We start from the raw sequence: 22,874 nt of genomic DNA, 5'->3' as shown, positions 1-22,874 counted from the left end.
TGATGTACTCCTCACATATTACATATACCCTAATGTACTCCGCACAGCTTACATATACCCTGATGTACTCCGCACAGACTACATATACCCTGATGTACTCCTCACAGCTTACATATACCCTGATGTACTCCGCACATATTACATATACCCTAATGTACTCCTCACAGCTTGCATATACCCTGATGGACTCCGCACATATTACATATACCCTGATGTACTCCTCACATATTACATATATCCTGATGTACTCCTCACATATTACGTATACCCTAATGTACTCCGCACAGCTTACATATACCCTGATGTACTCCGCACAGACTACATATACCCTGATGTACTCTTCACAGCTTACATATAACCTGATGTACTCCGCACAGCTTACATATACCCTAATGTACTCCTCACAGCTTACATATACCCTGATGGACTCCGCACATATTACATATACCCTGATGTACTCCTCACATATTACATATATCCTGATGTACTCCTCACATATTACATATACCCTGATGTACCCCTCACATATTACATATAACCTGATGTACTCCGCACATATTACATATATCCTGATGTACTCCTCACATATTACATATACCCTGATGTACTCCTCACATATTACATGTATCCTGATGTACTCCTCACATATTACATATACCCTGATGTACTCCTCACATATTACATATACCCTGATGTACTACTCACATATTACATATTCCCTGATGTACTCCTCACATATTACATATACCCTGATGGACTCCGCAAATATTACATATTCCCTGATGTACTCCTCACAGATTACATATATCCTGATGTACTCCGCACAGATTACATATATCCTGATGTACTCCTCACATATTACATATACCCTGATGTACTCCTCACATATTACATATATCCTGATGTACTTCTCACATATTACATATACCCTGATGTACTCCTCACATATTACATATACCCTGATGTACTCCTCACATATTACATATACCCTAATGTACTCCGCACAGCTTACATATACCCTGATGTATTCCTCACATATTACATATACCCTGATGTATTCCTCACATATTACATATACCCTTATGTACTCCTCACATATTACATATATCCTGCTGTACTCCTCACATATTACATATACCCTGATGTACTCCTCACATATTACATATACCCTGATGTACTCCTCACATATTACATATACCCTGATGTACTCCTCACATATTACATATACCCTGATGTACTCCTCACATATTACATATACCCTGATGTACTCCTCACATATTACATATACCCTAATGTACTCCGCACAGCTTACATATACCCTGATGTACTCCGCACAGACTACATATACCCTGATGTACTCCTCACAGCTTACATATACCCTGATGTACTCCGCACATATTACATATACCCTAATGTACTCCTCACAGCTTACATATACCCTGATGGACTCCGCACATATTACATATACCCTGATGTACTCCTCACATATTACATATATCCTGATGTACTCCTCACATATTACATATACCCTGATGTACCCCTCACATATTACATATAACCTGATGTACTCCGCACATATTACATATACCCTGATGTACTCCTCACATATTACATATATCCTGATGTACTCCTCACATATTACATATACCCTGATGTACTCCTCACATATTACATATATCCTGATGTACTCCTCACATATTACATATACCCTGATGTACTCCTCACATATTACATATACCCTGATGTACTCCTCACATATTACATATACCCTGATGTACTCCTCACATATTACATATACCCTAATGTACTCCGCACAGCTTACATATACCCTGATGTATTCCTCACATATTACATATACCCTGATGTATTCCTCACATATTACATATACCCTTATGTACTCCTCACATATTACATATATCCTGCTGTACTCCTCACATATTACATATACCCTGATGTACTCCTCACATATTACATATACCCTGATGTACTCCTCACATATTACATATACCCTGATGTACTCCTCACATATTACATATACCCTGATGTACTCCTCACATATTACATATACCCTGATGTACTCCTCACATATTACATATACCCTAATGTACTCCGCACAGCTTACATATACCCTGATGTACTCCGCACAGACTACATATACCCTGATGTACTCCTCACAGCTTACATATACCCTGATGTACTCCGCACATATTACATATACCCTAATGTACTCCTCACAGCTTACATATACCCTGATGGACTCCGCACATATTACATATACCCTGATGTACTCCTCACATATTACATATATCCTGATGTACTCCTCACATATTACATATACCCTGATGTACCCCTCACATATTACATATAACCTGATGTACTCCGCACATATTACATATACCCTGATGTACTCCTCACATATTACATATATCCTGATGTACTCCTCACATATTACATATACCCTGATGTACTCCTCACATATTACATATATCCTGATGTACTCCTCACATATTACATATACCCTGATGTACTCCTCACATATTACATATACCCTGATGTACTCCTCACATAATACATATACCCTGATGTACTCTTCACATATTACATATACCCTAATGTACTCCGCACAGCTTACATATACCCTGATGTGCTCCGCACAGACTACATATACCCTGATGTACTCCTCACAGCTTACATATACCCTGATGTACTCCGCACAGCTTACATATTCCCTGATGTACTCCTCACAGCTTACATATACCCTGATGGACTCCGCACATATTACATATACCCTGATGTATTCCTCACATATTACATATACCCTGATGTACTCCTCACATATTACATATACCCTGATGTACTCCTCACATATTACATATACCCTGATGTACTCCTCATATATTACATATACCCTGATGTACTCCTCATATATTACATATACCCTGATGTACTCCTCACATATTACATATATCCTGATATAATTCTCACAGATTACATATATCCTGATGTACTCCTCACAGCTTACATATACCCTGATGTACTCCGCACATATTACATATATCCTGATGTACTCCTCACATATTACATATACCCTGATGTACACCTCACGTATTACATATACCCTGATGTACTCCACACATATTACATATACCCTGATGTACTCCGCACAGATTACATATACCCTGATGTACTCCTCACATATTACATATACCCTGATGTATTTCTCACATATTACATATACCCTGATGTACTCCTCACATATTACATATACCCTGATGTACTCCACACATATTACATATACCCTGATGTACTCCTCACATATTACATATACCCTGATGTACTCCTCACATATTACATATACCCTGATGTACTCCGCCCAGCCTACATATACCCTGATGTACTCCGCACAGCTTACATATACTCTGATGTACTCCTCACATATTACATATATCCTGATGTACTCCTCACATATTACATATATCCTGATGTACTCCGCACATATTACATATACCCTGATGTACTCCTCACATATTACATATACCCTGATGTACTCCTCACATATTACATATATCCTGATGTACCCCTCCCTCACAGATTACATATACCCTAATATACTCCTCACATATTACATATATCCTGATGTACTCCTCACATATTACATATACCCTGATGTACTCCTCACATATTACATATACCCTGATGTACTCCTCACATATTACATATACCCTGATGTACTCCTCACAGATTACATATACCCTGATGTACCCCTCCCTCACAGATTACATATACCCTAATATACTCCTCACATATTACATATATCCTGATGTACTCCTCACATATTACATATACCCTGATGTACTCCTCACATATTACATATATCCTGATGTACCCCTCCCTCACAGATTACATATACCCTAATATACTCCTCACATATTACATATATCCTGATGTACTCCTCACATATTACATATACCCTGATGTACTCCTCACATATTACATATACCCTGATGTACTCCTCACATATTACATATACCCTGATGTACTCCTCACAGATTACATATACCCTGATGTACCCCTCACATACTACATATACCCTGATGTACTCCTCACATATTACATATACCCTGATGTACTCCTCACATATTACATATATCCTGATGTACTCCTCACAGATTACATATACCCTGATGTACTCCTCACATATTACATATATGCTGATGTACTCCTCACATATTACATATACCCTGATGTACTCCTCACATATTACATATACCCTGATGTACTCCTCACATATTACATATACCCTGATGTACTTCTCACATATTACATATATCCGGATGTACACCTCACATATTACATATTCCACGATGTACTCCTCACATATTACATATACCCCGATGTACTCCTCACATATTACATATACCCTGATGTACTCCTCACATATTACATATACCCTGATGTACTCCTCACAGATAACATATACCCTGATGTACTCATCACATATTACATATACCCTGATGTACTCCTCACAAATTACATATATCCTGATGTACTCCTCACATATTACATATACCCTGATGTACTCCTCACATATTACATACACCCTGATGTATTCCTCACATATTACATATACCCTGATGTACTCCTCACATATTACATATATCCTTATGTACTCCTCACATTTTACATATACCCTGATGTACTCCTCACATATTACATATACCCTGATGTACTCCTCACATATTACATATATCCTGATGTACTCCTCACATATTACATATATCCTGATGTACTCTTTACACATTACATATACCCTGATGTACTCCTCACATATTACATATACCCTGATGTACTCCTCACATATTACATATATCCTGATGTGCTCCTCACATATTACATATACCCTGATGTACTCCTCACATATTACATATACCCTGATGTACTCCTCACATATTACATATACCCTGATGTACTCGTCACATATTACATATACCCTGATGTACTCCTCACATATTACATATACCCTGATGAACTCCTCACATATTACATATACCCTGATGTACTCCTCACATATTACATATATCCTGATGTACTCCTCACATATTACATATACCCTGATGTACTCCTCACATAATACTTATATCCTGATGTACTCCTCACATATTACATATATCCTGATGTACTCCTCACATATTACATATATCCTGATGTACTCCTCACATAGTACATATACCCTGATGTACTCCGCACATATTACATATATCCTGATGTACTCCTCACAGCTTACATATACCCTGATGTACTCCTCACATATTACATATATCCTGATGTACTCCTCACATATTACATATACCCTGATGTACTCCTCATATATTACATATAACCTGATGTACTCCGCACATATTACATATACTCTGATGTACTCCTCACATATTACATATACCCTGATGTACTCCACACAGATTACATATACCCTGATGTACTCCACACATATTACATATACCCTGATGTACTCCTCACAGATTACATGTGCCCTGATGTACTCCTCACATATTACATATATCCTGATGTACTCCTCACATATTACATATATCCTGATGTACTCCTCACATATTACATATACCCTGATGTACTCCGCACATATTACATATACCCTGATGTACTCCTCACATATTACATATACCCTGATGTACCCCTCACATATTACATATACCCTGATGTACTCCTCACATATTACATATACCCTGATGTACTCCTCACATATTACATATACCCTGATGTACTCCTCACAGATTTCATATACCCTGATGTACTCCTCACATATTACATATATCCTGATGTACTCCTCACATATTACATATACCCTGATGTACTCCTCACAGATTACATATACCCTGATGTACTCCTCACATATTACATATATCCTGATGTACTCCTCACATATTACATATATCCTGATGTACTCCTCACATATTACATATACCCTGATGTACTCCTCACATATTACATATACCCTGATGTACTCCTCACAGCTTACATATATCCTGATGTACTCCTCACATATTACATATACCCTGATGTACTCCTCACATATTACATATACCCTGATGTACTCCTCACATATTACATATACACTGATGTACTCCTCACATATTAAATATACCCTGATGTACTCCTCACAGATTACATATATCCTGATGTACTCCTCACATATTACATATATCCTGATGTACTCCTCACATATTACATATACCCTGATGTACCCCTCACATATTACATATACCCTGATGTACTCCTCACATATTACATATACCCTGATGTACTCCGCACAGATTACATATACCCTGATGTACTCCTCACATATTACATAGATCCTGATGTACTCCTCACATATTACATATACCCTGATGTACTCCTCACAGATTACATATACCCTGATGTACTCCTCACATATTACATATACCCTGATGTACTCCTCACATATTACATATACCCTGATGTACACCTCACATATTACATATATCCTGATGTACTCCTCACAGCTTACATATACCCTGATGTACTCCTCACATATTACATATACCCTGATGTACTCCTCACATATTACATATACCCTGATGTACTCCTCACATATTACATATACCCTGATGTTCTCCTCACATATTACATATACCCTGATGTACTCCTCACATATTACATATATCCTGATGTACTCCGCACAGATTACATATGCCACCACATTATAAACTGAAATACCAGCAAAACCCCAAACAAAACTACCAAGCAAAATCCAGGCTCAAAATGTCGGTCTTTCCCTTCTTAGCCCTACAGTGTGCCCAAACAGCAATTTATGGCCACAAGTATGGCATTACCATACCCGGGAGAACCCGCTTAACAATTTATGGGGTAAGATTCTCTAGGGGCACAACATATTGTGCGGTGAATGAGCAGATCAGTGGAGAAATTGCAATTTTCACTTTATATCATCCACTGCGTATTAATTTCTGAAAAACACCTGTGGAGTCTAAATTCTCACTACACCCCTTGATAAATACCTTTAGGGATGTAGTTTCTAAAACAGGGTCAGCTTTGTTTGGTACATCAGTGGTTTTGCACATGCAACATGGCGTCCGCAAACCATTCCAGCAAAATCTACGCTCCAAAAGATAAATACCGCTCCTTTTCTTCTGAATGCTCCCATATACGTAAACAGCTGATTATAACCACATATGGGGTGTTACCGTACTCGGGAGAAATTGCTTTACAAATTTTGGGGGGCTTTTTCTTCTTTAATCCTTGTAAAAATGAAAAATGTGTATCTAAAACTACATTATTTTTCATTTTCATGGCTTAATTCTAATTAATTCAGCAAAAAACCTTTGGGATCAAAATTTTCACTATACCACTAGATGATTCCTCAAGGGGTGCAGTTTCCCAAATGGAGTCACTTTTGTGGTGTTTCCACTGTATTAGTACTACAGGGGCTCAGCAAATGTGACATGGCGCCAAGAAACCATTCCAAAATCCAAATGGTGCTAGTTCCATTCTGAGCCCTACCGTGTGTCCAAACAGATGTTTGTGACCACATGTGGGGTATTGTTTTACTCGGGAGAAATTGCTTTACAAATGTTATGGTGCTTTTTCTCCTTCAGTCCTTGTGGAAATGAAAATAAAATACCTAAACCTACATTTTCTTTGAAAAAATGTAGATTTTCATTTTTACGCCCTACTTCCAATAAGTTCTGTAAAACACCTGTGGGGTCAAACTGCTCACTGTACCCCTAGATAAATTCCTCGAGGGGTATAGTTTCCAAAATGGGGTCACTTGTTGGGGGTTTCCACTGTTTTGTCCCCTAGGGGGCTTTGCAAATGCGACATGGCCTCCGCAAACCATTCCTGCTAAATTTGAGCTCCAAAAGCCAAATGGCGCTCTTTCTCTTCTAAGCTCTGCCGTGTGTCCAAACAGCCGTTTATTACCACATGTGGGGTATTGTTTTACTCGGGAGAAATTGCTCTACAAATGTTGTGGTGCTTTTTCTACTTTAGTTCTTTTGGAAATGAAAAAAATTAGCTAAACCTACATTTTATTTGAAAAAATTTAGATTTTCATTTTCATGGCCTATTTCCAATAATTTTTGCAAAAAAACTGGCGGGTCAAAATGCTTGCTACACCCCTAACTAAATTCCTCGAGGGGTGTAGTTTCCCAAATGGGGTCACTTTTGGGGGGTTTCCACTGTTTTGGCACCGCAAGACCTCTTCAAAGCTGACATGGTGCCTAAAATATATTCTAATAAAACGGAGGCCCAAAATCCACCAGGTGCTCCTTTGCTTCTGAGGCCGGTGCTTCAGTCCTGTAGCACGCTAGGGCCACATGTGGGATATTTCCTTAAACTGCAGAAGCTGGGCAATAAATATTGAGTTGCGTTTCTCTGGTAAAACCTTCTGTGGTACAAAAAAAATGGATTCAAAATGAACTTCTGGAAAAAAGTAATGAGCTTTGTAAATTTCACCTCTAATTTGCCTTAATTCCTGTGCAATGTCTAAAGGGTTAATAAACTTTCTAAATGCTGTTCTGAATACTTCGAAGGGTGCAGTTTTTAAAATGGGGTGATTTATTGGGGTTTTCTAATATATAAGGACCTCAAAGCCACTTCACAACTGAACTGGTCCCTGTAAAAATAGCATTTTGACATTTTCTTGAAAATGTGAGAAATTGCTGCTAAAGTTCTAAGCCTTGTAACGTCCTAGAAAAATAAAATTCTGTTCATAAAACGATGCTAAACTAAAGTAGACATATGGGGGATGTTAATTAGCAACATTTTTGTGTGGTATAACTGCCTGTCTTACAAGCAGATACATTTAAATTGAGAAAAATGCCAATTTTTCGCAAAATTTTGGTGTTTTTCACAATTAAATACTGAATGTATCGGGCAAATTTTGCCATTAACATAAAGTCCAATGTGTCACGAGAAAACAATCTCAGAATCGCTTGGATAGGTAAAAGCATTCCGGAGTTTTTACCACATCAAGTGAAACATGTCAGATTTGAAAAATGAGGCTCTGTCAGGAAGGTCAAAAGTGGCCAAAGAGGGAAGGGGTTAAGGGTACGATTTTTCCAATGTTCAGGACACGAAAGTCGTTGGACGCCCATGGGTGTCCTCGGATGATTAAGAGGAGTTTCCGGTGTACAACATTTCCCGCACTCGGACAGAAATTTTTTCTCGTCTATGTGGACTTTCTTATGTGTGAAGAGGAAAACACTTAAAACACTTAAAACACTTTTCACACGTGGAACAAATAAAATATTTTCCCCATTTAGGACTCGTGATTGGTTTTCCAGTAGGTGTTTTGTAGTGTTCAGCCATGTGTACTTTATACAAGAAACTTCTACCAGTTTGAGGACGAGTATATGGCTTCTCTCCTGTTTGAGTTTTTTGGACCCCACAAAGATTAGATTTCTGCATGACGTGTTTTCCACTTTTAGGACATGAAGATCTATTATACCTTCTTTGAAATGTGCTTTTTGTAACCATATCTGATATATGAGGGATAAGTTCATCATGGCTCGAATGATCAGATGATAGATTTCCACTGCAGTGTCTGGGATGTATATTCTTGTGAAACATCTTGATTGATAGAATTACTGACGGAAAATGATAAAAAAGGTAAAAAAAAAAATATTTCATTATATGAAAAAAAAAACACGGTATTGAGTTCCACCAATCACCTTAATGTCTGCCCATATGCTACAAAAACGTAGCTAAAAACGGACACATAGACGCAAAGTTAAGTACCCGGATGTCATTATTAGCCAGACAACTGAGAGACAGCAGTCGTTTTAAACCCTTTCCGCCTTCTCGGTCATTACATAATCACCACTAAATAGGTTCTATGGATATGAAGTGGTAATGCCATTTCCTCAATTTTCAGGTATTTATTTGACTGATCAGTTCCCATAGTTATAATACAGCTGTGGGCTCCTACTAGACCCACATGATCTCTGATTGTGGTCAAATTATGAAAAGTCACAAAACAAGGTCTGGATCTCCGGACAAACCGTAGTCTAAATAATTCTTATATAACCATCAGTACTTTGTAGGACTACGGAGGACTGAGACATCTCTCTGGTGGATTTCTCCTACCGGATCCATCTATGGACACACACAGTGACTGAATAAATTGTTATATGCGATTATTCGATTCTTTTCTGTATTCAGTGGTTATTACGCACCTGGGCAGATATCTACAGGAACCTACTCCTCCTTATACTGGTGATCACCCATCACATACGTCTCTACTTCTCCATTTAGACCTTCAGCTTTAATATTAATGATGTCTTCACCCTGTTTCAATATGTTGATGGAATAATGAACAATTCACCAGAAATGTGAAGAAGCCTAGCAGAAAGTTTTGAAAAGATAAGTAGCCATTAAGCACAATGAACCCCAAAAATATGATGCAAGTACGGTAGATCTTTGGTATTTTAGAAACCTCCTAAATTCTATTCACTATCGCTTTCCTCGGTAAATGAATAACAAATAATAAAAGTTATAACCTCTTGCCGCCGGAGGCATTTTTCGATTTTTCATTTTAGTTTCTTCCTTCCCGCATTCCAAAAGCCATAACGTTTTTATTTTTTTTGCCGTATAAATTCTTGCTTTTTACGGGACGAGTTTTACTTTTTCTCTGCACCATTTTTTGTACCATATAATGTACTGGGAAACAGGGGAAAAAATCCTGGGGTAGAATGGGAAAAAAAGCTGTAATTTCTCCAATGTTTTTTGGTTTTGTTTATACAGCATTTACTGTGCAGTAAGAACGACCTGTTAACGTTATTCTGTGGGTCAATACCTAAAACTTCTTTATTTTTCCATCAATTGAGCGGTGTGAGGCCTTTATTGCAGGATGAGCTGTAGATTTTATTGGTACCATTTTGGGGTATATGTGACTTTTTTTTATTACATTTTATTCTCTTTTTCTGTTTTCATTTTGTTTGTTTTTACGACGTTTACCGAACAGGTAAAATATTATTCTATTGAAATAGTACTGGCTTTTACGGATGCGGCGATACCCATTATGTTTATTTTTATAAAACTTATTACATTACTTTAGGGGAAAAAATGGGAAAAGGGGGGAGTCTTTTGAACTTTTTTTTATATTTTTTTGTATATATATATATATTTATTTTTTCCCGTAAGGGACTTGAACAAGCCGTTGTTGGATCACTTGCACAATATACCGTAACACTTATATATTGCAGTATGTTGTGTTTTTTTACAGGCTCAATAGCAGAACAAAGATCGTAGACCTAGTTGCCTTCATCAGTCCCCCAAATTACCATGATAATTATCGTCACACTGCAATCGTTTTGTAGGAAGGAGAGGTGAAGACGGGCTGCCAGTGAGGTCTGGCCCCTTCTAACAGCATCTAAGTGGTTGAACGACCATAGTCCATTGCCACTGCAGTGAGGTTTCTTCCGCTCCGTACTTCCCCTTTGCGGCTATGACGTAACTGTACGTCAAACGTTGGGAAGGGGTTTATATACAATGACTAAACAAGGGGTCAGCACAGCTTCTCTGTCTCCATCTACCTGATGAACTTGAGGGAGAATGTGAATTTCCTCTGCACAGTCCTGGGAATATTGAGGATCGAGATATCTTTCTAGTAAATTTCTCTTACTGGATCCATCTGTACAAAAGAAAAAAAACACACAGCGGTTGAATACATCGGGTGAACTGTAACAATTGTCTACGCCAGGCGTAGAAAAGTTGTAAATGAATTAAAAGTCGGAATTTGCAGGGAAAAATTAGCCTTTTGGCTGTTTACGCCATACTCGCCATTTTTATAAAAAGTGGGCGAAGCTTAATGAAAAGGTGCAGGCAATTTATCATAATTTACACCAAAAATGTATGCCAGAAACCTAGATTCCCCCCCCCCATATGATCGTTTATTAAAATGACAATATAAAAAAAAAAATACTCACATCACCATTTTGCTTTTCCCCCGGACTCCCTCAGGCTCCCATATCAGGTCATGGCACATACAAGGTCCTGACGCCAGGCAGCGTCAGTGCCCTATATGCGAAGCAGTACACAATATCCTGACGTTGTGCGCCACGCCACTTATAACTTCCGAATACTGCTCTTCATAAGGACCTTGTATGCGCCGCGCTCTTATGTGCGAGCCTTAGGAAAACGGGTTGAGGGAGTAGCGGAGCTATCCAGTTCTGCCACTGTTTATTAATATTTTACAGCATTCACCATGCAATATACACGACATGTTAATACATGCAGAGGGCCAATATGTTACAGAGGGAGCCCCCTCCCTCTACCAACCACTTAGATGCCATGGTCACTATTGACCGCAACATCTAAGAGGTGCCTCCGATCTCAGTTGTTGGAGCGGGATGTCGGCTATATAGTACAGTTCCTGTGCCCGCTTCAGCTTATGGGCATAACTGTACGCCCATTTGTGAAGTCGTTGCTAAAATGGATGTATAGTTACGCCCAAATACGGGACAGGGTTGATAAATGTGTTGCATCCTACTCCAGTATGAAACGTCAGTCTTAAAAAATCTCCTCAATTGTGTATATGGGATAATCAGATGATGGGTATATGTATGGAGATTTTATGTTCACCCCATGTTTGCGTGGGTTTCCGACCACACTCCAAAAACATACTGACAAACTTCAAAACCGCTCTTTTCTTTACCACCCATGAAAGTCTCCTCTTACTGGGTGGTGTGAGGAGCAGGTGGTCCACCATCATGCTGTCCTTGTGAAGATCCGTGTGTTCTCCTAAATACTAAAAGGTTTGCTGCTCGTTGTCCAGCCTACTGAACCTATGCACCACTACTTAAGTCAGTCACTAAGCCTTAATCTTATTGACCATCTCTTGGGACAAACGAGGCCATTATCTTAGATGGTGTAACCACGACAAACCGGCTGATCTGCATTGAGAATGGAAACAATATTCTTCAGGGCATTGGAGACCATAAAAAATTCCTATTCATTTTGAACATTCAGAGCCTCCACTATTCTGCTCTCTATCTACTAATCGATGGTGACATCCTATATACAGACAATGGAGGCGTCACATATCCACCAGAAAAGAGATGCATCCTCGATACACCAGAAAACAGATGGAGGTGCCGCTATCGAAAAATAAAGACATCCTATATAGGATAATGAAGACGTCCTGTATCCGCCAGACAACTCAAACAACCAATAGGCACCAAACCGTGGTGGATACTAAAATGTATCTAACAAAGAAATCCTATATCCTGGACATGTACGTGCAAAAAAACGGGAGGCAAGGAAAATGGATGGAGGTGTCTTATAAGGTTGGGTTCACACAACCTCTTTTCAGACGTAATGGTGGCGTTTTACGCCTCGAATTACGTCTGAAAAAACGGCTCCAATACGTCGGCAAACATCTGCCCATTGCTTTCAATGGGTTTGCCGATGTACTGTGCCGACGACCTATCATTTTACGCGTCGCTGTCAAAAGACGACGCGTAAAAATACAGCCTCGTCAACAGAAGTGCAGGACACTACTTGGGACGTTTTTTGGAGCCATTTTCTCATAGACTCTATTGAAAACAGCTCCAAAAACGGCCGAAAAAAACGCAGCGAAAAACGTGAGTTGCTCAAAAAAACGTCTGAAAATCAGGTGCTGTTTTCCCTTGAAAATAGCTCCGTATATTCAGACGTTTCTGGCTCAGCATGTGAACATAACCTTAGGGTATGTTCACACGGCAGCCTCCATTACGGCTGAAATTACGGAGCTATTTTCAGGAAAAAACAGCTCCGGAATTTCAGACGAAATGGCATGTGCAGGCGCTTTTCGCTGCGTCCATTACGGACGTAATTGGAGCTGTTTTTCCATGGAGTCAATGGAAAACGGCTCCAATTACGTCTCAAGAAGTGACAGGCACTTCTTTGACGCGGGCGTCTTTTTTACGCGCCGTCTTTTGACAGCGGCGCGTAAAAAAAATTACCGTCGGCACAGAACATTGTAAAGCCCATTCAAATGAATGGGCAGATGTTTGCCGACGCTTTGGAGCCGTATTTTCGGTCGTAATTCGAGGCTAAAATGCCCGTATTACGTCCGTAAATAGGATGTGTGAACCTAGCCTTAATCATCAAAAAAAGAAAGCATCTTATATACTTAGAAAAAACTCGTAGAAATAATGGAGATGTTCTCTCTACACTGGAGAAGTCAGACATCAGAGTGGACTATGTACCTGATCTACTCTAGCTTGGCTCCCAGACAGCCCAATATTGGCCATGAAAACGATCGACAGCACGTCGATCGGTGCTCGTTTGCTCCAGTCACAAGGAGCTATGATCCGTCATGTATGGGGATGAAGGATTGTCAATACGATCCTTCGACCCCATGCACTTGCATCCCGGACGCAACACATCTCCCTGGGGTCCAAAATACAAAGGAGTGGGGACATCTTTTTCTCTTTAAAGGTTCCACTCCTGGTTTTGGCTTCTGGGGAAAAATACTGCCGTCCGAATGAGGCCTTATAGTGTACAGCAGACGCCACACTGCAAAACCTGCGTAGGCTTAGTTTACATCTCGGTTTTCAGACATGTCGGAGGTATACACGGGAGTATTCCCTGACATATACTCCGACTTGCCCATAGCCCCCCATTATGCCAAAAGAGTGCCCCTTTTCGGAACACGATGGCCCGGTATGCCTTTTTTTTCATTGGAGAGAAAAATTTCGTGGTTTGTAGTGGGGCACAGTAAATAAAAGGTGTACTGCGCTGTATATGTTTTTTACAATGGAAGTCAATGACTGATGCATGCCATGCAGTGGAGTACGTCGGAGGCAGACATTAGAGGAACACATCGAGGAATACTCCTGGCATAAACCTCCGACATGCCTAAAAAGGAGATGTGGACTGAGCCTTAAATGGCATCAACACCTCTGTGATACCTGCACCCTAGGATCAGCACCCCGCTGTATAAAGAACCAGAGCAGTGGTCGAGCATGTGCCCGCTGCTCTGTTCAATGTGTACGAGAATTATGGAAACAGCCGAGCTCTGTATTTGGCTGTTACCGTTACTCCCATAGAATTTGACTGGAGCGGTAACGCGCATGCTCGGCGTCGCCTTATTCAAGTCCTGATCACTGTGGTCGAGCAGTGAGGAGGATCTGGGGCTTCGGGACCCCTGTTCCCATGATCGGCGAGGCTCCTAGAGAATAGAAAATGGTAAATTCTGTGGATAGGTGATAGTTTTTGATTCTAGGACAACCGCATTGAGGACTTTCAGCCAGATTCACCACCAGCGTCTCATTTGTATGTCGTCATTGTAACTCCAGTCGATTTCCAAAAACACGGGCCATCCCTTGAACATTAGGGTCGATCGAGTAGCTCAACACGAATATGAAAAGGAAACTGTCAATACCAAGGATGTGGCCCACCGCAACTATAATCCTGGCAAATTTTTCTCAATCTCGAATGATTGAAATCTATACAATACATCGAAACGATGCCAATCATTATTATACCGCACACGGCTATCTCTGCCAGCCTTATGGAGAATGAATGGAGTGGCAGCGGACATGCCGCTTGAAGATGAGCGAATTTACCCAAATTTTATTCGGTCCAAATAAATTTTCTGCATCCCGATTGTCCAGTCGGACGCTCGGATATCTTCTAGGACCGTATCCAAGTTGGACACATCCTAGAAGACATCGGAGAGTCAGGCTGGGCAATCGGGACACTTGTGACTCCACCCCTAAAATAAAAAAATACCATACTGGCCGTCCCGGGTTTTCTGTAGCGACGCCTGTGATTGGCTTTAGCGGTCATATGGGACAAAACTACATCCTCTCACCTGCCAATCCTCCTGCGATGACGTAGTTGTGACCCATGTGACCGACGCAGTTTGTGATTGGCTGCAGCGATCACGTGAGCCAAAATGATGCGATCACCAGGGACGCAACGTTACGGGAGACTAGGGGAAATGGTGACTATGGTAATATTTTTTCAATCTCTTGTCTTTCCATCTGTTAAACGCAGGCGGCGCCATTTTGCTGACGTATGCGCTACAAACCCATCCCTTTCTGTTACCCAGAACCACAATGATGTCCGCCATGTGATGTCTGGCTGTCACACAACCTCTCATCATACACTCACTATTGAAGCAAATGTTATTTGCTGTTCTGCTGGGATCTGTAGTCTTCATTGTCACCCCACACCCTGAATATAAGCCATACATACACTGTGCACGGCCCCAGCTCTTCACTACCAGTGGCCGATAATTGCCCCGGAACTTACCCTCACAGCACCTGTTCCACTTCCACCCATTCCCGGCAGCACCGCTCACTCCACGTGACTTACTCTGTCTTCGTGGTAGGCTGCACGCCGCTATTGAGTACGGGATATGACCATATCCAAGATGGCCACAGTGTTTGTGCGCGGTTAAGGCGCATGCCCTGCAAAGCAGAGCGACCATTTTCTTGTAGAGCGAGAGAAAGAAGCGTTTGCGGCCTTGTTGTCTTGGTCTCATTTCCCCTCAGGTTTATTATACAGTGTGTAAGAGGAGAAGGGGTCACAGAGTGAGGACATATAAGATGACACAATACACTTTAATTCTATTCTAAGAGGCTACTTGGTGGGATTGGGCACCTGTATTAGTTCAGAGACAGGGCACCATTATTTGTGGGATGACTACGGGGCACCGCTATACCTAAATATTACAACAACTGTTATTTTAGATTCTATAGTTAACAATTGAAAAATCTACATTCAAAGCAATTTTTTAGTGGCTATTAGTGGCTTTTATTTTTGCGGCTATTAGTGTGCGCCGGTTATGGTGTTTTATTTGGTGTTTTTCTCATAGGATTCTCTATAGAACTTGAAAAACACCAGAAAAAAAGCATGTCTAAAATGTTGCAATATAAAAAAAAGGCCACTAAAAAATGCTTGTATATAACGCCCCCACTTGTACATAGTGCCACACAACCTACCTTGTATATATTGTGCCCCCTGTAGATAGTGCCACCCAGCCCCCCCTTGTATATAGTGCCTCACAGCTCCCCTTGTATATAGTGCCACACAGCCTCCCTTGTATATAGTGCCACACAACATCTTGTATATAGTACCCCCTGTACATAGTGCCACATAGCCTCCCTTGTATATAGTGCCACACAACCTACCTTGTATATATTGTGCCCCCTGTAGATAGTGCCACCCAGCCCCCCCTTGTATATAGTGCCCCCTGTAGATAGTGCCACACAGCCCCCCTTGTATATAGTGCCCCCTGTAGATAGTGCCACCCAGCCCCCCTTGTATATAGTGCCCCCTGTAGATAGTGCCACACAGCCCCCTTGTATAGTGCCACACAGCCTCCCTTGTATATAGTGCCTCACAACCCCCCCCCTTGTATATAGTGTCCCCTGTAGATAGTGGCACACAGCCCTCCTTGTATATAGTGCCCCCAGTAGATAGTGCCACCCAGCCCCCCCTTGTATATAGTGCCCCCTGTAGATAGTGCCACACAGCCCCCCTTGTATATATCGCCACCTTTAGATAGTGCCACACAGCCTCCCTTGTATATAGTGCTACACATACCCCCTTGTATATAGTGCCCCCTGTAGATAGTGCCCCACAGCCTCCCTTGTATATAGTGCCCCCTGTAGATAGTGCCACACAGCCTCCCTTGTATATAGTGCCTCACAGCTCCCCTTGTATATAGTGCCACACAGCCTCCCTTGTATATAGTGCCACATAACATCTTGTATATAGTACCCCCTGTACATAGTGCCACATAGCCTCCCTTGTATATAGTGTCATACAACCTCCCTTGTATATAGTGCCCCCTGTAGATAGTGCCACACAGCCCCCATTGTATAGTGACACACAGACCCCCTGTATATAGTGCCACACAACATCTTGTATATAGTGCCCCCTGTACATAGTGCCACACAGCCTCCCATGTATATAGTGCCATACAGCCTCCCTTGTATATAGTGCCCCCTGTAGATAGTGCCACACAGCTCCCCCTTGTATATAGTGCCCCCTGTAGATAGTGCCACACATCCCCCTTGTATAGTGCCACACAGCCCCCCTTGTATATAGTGCCACACAGCTCCCCCTTGTATATAGTTCCACTTAACCACCCCTTGTATATAGTGCCACAAAGCTCCCCCCTTGTATATAGTGCCATACAGCTCCCCCCTTGTATATAGTGCCACACAACTCCCTCATTATATATAGTGCTACACAGCCCCCCTTCTGTAAATTGCCACAAAGCGCCCCCCCCCCCCCAAATAAAAAAATAAATAAATAGTACCTACCTTGCCCTGTTACGGCGGACGGACCGCTTCACATCCTCCGGGCGGCACCCTTGAGCAGGCCAGCGTAATGCAGTGACGTGTAGACCAGGGTGACAATGTGGACTGTTATTTGGCTGCATCATCCAGTGAAAAACAACACTTAAATTTTATTGTATGGGGTCCATGACTCCTATTACCTGGGGGGTCCAGACAATTCTCAATCCACCACTGCAGTTACAGATTCTGAGCCAGGGGCCACCCCAAAAAATTTAGTCTTGTCTCAAAACTAACATTTTGCAAGACAAGAAGCAAATACTGAGCTAAGAGATTTAGGGGGGCCATGGGGGCAATTGTCCTCCCCTAAGCAAAATAAATAATTTTTTGGGGGCCGTTATCTATTGGATTAATCCAATAGATAACAGCTGGTAATACCCTCCCTGCTCCAGGATTCTCTTTGTCACCATAGTGGTTTTGACCAGTTGGAGAATGAAAGTGAAGGACTCTAATCAGATAAGATGTCACCTGTGAGTCACTGGATTTAATTATTGTTTATTCTGCCTGTGTCTGATCAGTACTGTACTCATATCTTCTGGAGCTAGATGATTCTCCGCCTATATATGACTGGTATCTAACCATTATATGGTTACTGCATGGCCGTTTTATTGGTTATTTTGGTATTTGTATCTGTGTTCCATGTTTAATTTCCTTCTTGAATTAACATTTTGGCTTACATATTTAAGGGAGTAGTGAGAAGCATGACCAAACAAAAAAAATTCACCATGGCGGGCTACTTTTTATCCGCTCCCTGAACTTCAATCCTGAATTATCCTCTTATTCGGTTTCATGACTTTCAGCAGAATTTTCCTATACCTAATATCTAATAGTCCAATGTGTGGTGTACCATCAAGGTTCAGGGTAAAGACAGTTTACTATCGTTATTTGCTACTATATAATAACACACTCTGTTTAGGTGTTAATGTTTTTATTAAAATAGCATGACTACAACAATTTTTCCATAAAGCTGGTATACAATTAATAATACTCTAAGACATGTAAGGTGTAACCAGAATCAGTCATGAAGATGGCAGTCGTGAAAATCCTCCTTTTATCTGGGGACGTTCTTTACAAATCGATGGCACGCTTGTCCATGTTGGCACTGTGACACAGCCGAGCCACAGGCAGAGATGGTTGTCTTTTCATGCGAAGGTTTAATAGCGCTGTGACTCAGCCGAGCCACAGGCAGGAATATTTTTCTTTTCTTGTGATATTTAGCTCTGTGTCTCAGCCGAACCACAAGCATTGATATTTGTCTTTTTTTTCCAGATGTTTAGCTCTGTGACTTATCCGAGCCACAGGCATTCATTTTTGTCTTCTCTGGAGATGTTTAGCTCTGTGCCTCAGCCGAGCCACAAAAATTGATATTTGTCTCTTGGGATGTTTAGCGCTGTAACTCAGCCGAGTCACATGAAGAGACATGTTTTTTGTCTTGATTTTGGTGATATGCTAGAATTTGTTGGTGTATTTGCTGCATTGGTGAAATATAACTTGCAGTTTCTGTAGGCGTGCAGTCCTTACAGCTGTTAATTCCAACTTCTTCCTTATTCAGTTCAAGATGTTCATCACCACCTGAAAGATGTCGATGCTCTTTGTCCTCTTGTTTTGTAAAACAGATGCAGTCTATAAGATTACCTATTAATATAATGGACATAGTTTCTACTCCACTGTCATCCTAAAGGTTTGGGATTGATAAAATATTAGGGAATGGCATGAGCAACAATTCCCTAATACATGGTCTCCAACAACAGACAGTCAACAGTTTATCCACACAATGTAAACTAGAACAACTGCTGTTACTTTTTATGGTGGAAATCAATCTTTATCATATGAAGAATAGAAGATTCACGCTCCATCATCTTCATCATCACCACCAGTGATAAGTAATATTCTATTTAGTCTTATTACTCTCACTTACAAATCTCTCCCCAGTGCTGCACCTCCTTTCATCTCCTCCCTCATCTCGTTCTACCACCATATCCTGCTCTACATTCTGCCAATGATTTAAGATTAACATCCTCCATAATCCAAACCTCCCACTACCATCTCAAAGACTTTTCTCGTGCTGCCCCAGTCCTCCGGTATGCGCTTTCCCGGATAGTCAGAATAATTTCCAACATCCACAGCGTCTCCTAAAAACATCTTTTTAGACCGACCTAGTACATTTCCTGATCTGATTCCCTTCCTTTACCCACCCCACCTACTACTCTGTTTATAAAAAAGCTCATGTATAAACCTCCTATAAATTGTTTTATGTAGATAGATATTAATATGTGCGATCTGATAAACTCTATTTACCATTTTTTTTGTCGTTACTCTCTGTAATTTCGTCCATGGAACATTGGGTCTCAACATCTCTCGTCGATTTAGATTTCGATTTTCTTCTGATAAAGGAAATAATATTGTGGATTAGGGACATGACGACATTTTTACATCTATGACTATAGACAAGTCTTTATATTCTGTACATAGAGGTGTAACGTGTCCCCATTATATTCTGTACATAGAGGTGTAATGTGTCCCCATTATATTCTGTACATAGAGGTGTAATGTGTCCCATTATATTCTGTACAAAGAGGTGTAACGTGTCCCCATTATATTCTGTACATAGAGGTGTAATGTGTCCCCATTATATTCTGTACATAGAGGTGTAATGTGTCCCCATTATATTCTGTACATAGAGGTGTAATGTGCCCCCATTATATTCTGTACATAGAGGTGTAATGTGTCCCCATTATATTCTGCACATAGAGGTGTAATGTGTCCCCATTATATTCTGTACATAGAGGTGTAATGTGTCCTCATTATATTCTGTACATAGAGGTGTAATGTCTCCCCATTATATTTTTTACATAGAGGTGTCATGTGTCCCCATTATATTCTGCACATAGAGGTGTAATGTGTCCCCATTATATTCTGTACATAGAGGTGTAATATGTCCCCATTATATTCTGTATATAGAAGTGTAATGTGTCCCCATTATATTCTGTACATAGAGGTGTAATGTGCCCCCATTATATTCTGTACATAGAGGTGTAATGTGTCCCCATTATATTCTGTACATAGAGGTGTAACGTGTCCCCATTATATTCTGTATATAGAGGTGTAATGTGCCCCCATTATATTCTCTACATAGAGGTGTAATGTCTCCCCATTATATTCTGTACATAGAGGTGTAATGTGTCCCCATTATATTCTGTACATAGAGGTGTAATGTATCCCCATTATATTCTGTACATAGAGGTGTAATGTGTCCCCATTATATTCTGTACATAGAGGTGTAATGTGTCACCATTATATTCTGTACATAGAGGTGTAATGTCTCCCCATTATATTCTGTACATAGAGGTGTAATGTGCCCCCATTATATTCTGTACATAGAGGTGTAATGTGTCCCCATTATATTCTGTACATAGAGGTGTAATGTCTCCCCATTATATTTTTTACATAGAGGTGTCATTTGTCCCCATTATATTCTGCACATAGAGGTGTAATGTGTCCCCATTATATTCTGTACATAGAGGTGTAATGTGTCCCCATTATATTCTGTACATAGAGGTGTAATGTGCCCCCATTATATTCTGTACATAGAGGTGTAATGTGCTGTGACGGAACGGGTGACGGTTACAGGCATTGTACCCAAATACAGGTTAAGCCTGCCGCAAACCGTCGCACTCCCGCCATCCGGGTGCCATAGCTTAGATGGCGCCCGGTGCTAGATGGGGATATGTCCCCTCAAACTGCATTACGTTATGTTTGATAACCAGTTGATTTGTATTGTATTGTATTCAGTGCTGCTTCACTGTCCTCCCCCTCTAGGGTTAATCTTACACTGAAGGAGAATGAGTCACAGGCTGAGAGCGAGACACAGAAAGAGCTGCCTGCAACAGCCAAACCCAATTTCCCAGCCACCACTAATATATGAAAATAATTATAAACTTTAATAGCTACGTATAGCTGGACAGACCACAATTATGATTTAAAAATATCACCAGCCGAGATCGGACGTACAAGTATGTGACCTGATTGAACAGGCATGTATATGTGTAACGGAGGAGTGTATCTTCCCTAACCAGTTAAATTGTTTAGCAACTAGTAGGTAGCAGTAGGTCCGGTCAACGGCAGTGTCTAAAACATTAACAGCCCCCCCGACATGTTTCGCTACTAAGTAGCGTCCTCAGGGGTACACGGGGCTAATGGCGGCGCGGAGTAAAGTAGATCCTAATATAGACACGCAAAATGACGTGTCTGAAGGTGTGTCGGGCCAAACGGCCTATGGCAGTGAAGGAGACATCGAGACCTCTCAGCTGTGTGCAGCCGACAAATGAACAACAGGGTAAGGTACTTCAATCAAAGACAAGTAGCGACACATGCGCACAGGGATGAAAGAACGACTTATTGTATTTAAACCAGCTAAGACCGCGACTCACCAAGTGAGTTGCTAGCGCCTGCGCAGATGCAACAACCAGCGACTTAGTGCCAGAGAGGCTCGCTCGGGCTACCGATGCTTAGCATCATATATAC

At 40.8% G+C, this 22,874-nt stretch overlaps 1 protein-coding gene across 1 annotated transcript in view; it reads right to left on the bottom strand.

Moving 5' to 3' along the window:
- Positions 1-19,298: 19,298 nt before the first annotated feature.
- LOC142698051 (uncharacterized) overlaps positions 19,299-22,874 on the bottom strand; it is a 92,194-nt gene continuing 88,618 nt past the window's right edge. The window contains exons 5-6 of the mRNA XM_075847779.1: positions 20,649-20,734; positions 19,299-19,985 (exon numbers count right to left, since the gene is read on the bottom strand). Coding sequence (XP_075703894.1) covers positions 19,735-19,985; positions 20,649-20,734 — 337 coding nt within the window. The 3' untranslated portion in view covers positions 19,299-19,734. The remainder of the gene's footprint in view (positions 19,986-20,648; positions 20,735-22,874) is intronic.

This window comes from Rhinoderma darwinii (genome assembly GCF_050947455.1).
Source record: "Rhinoderma darwinii isolate aRhiDar2 chromosome 11 unlocalized genomic scaffold, aRhiDar2.hap1 SUPER_11_unloc_4, whole genome shotgun sequence".
NCBI classification, from domain to species: Eukaryota; Metazoa; Chordata; class Amphibia; order Anura; family Rhinodermatidae; genus Rhinoderma; species Rhinoderma darwinii.
Note: the sequence above shows the minus strand (reverse complement) of the source record. Positions and strands in the feature narration are given on the sequence as shown.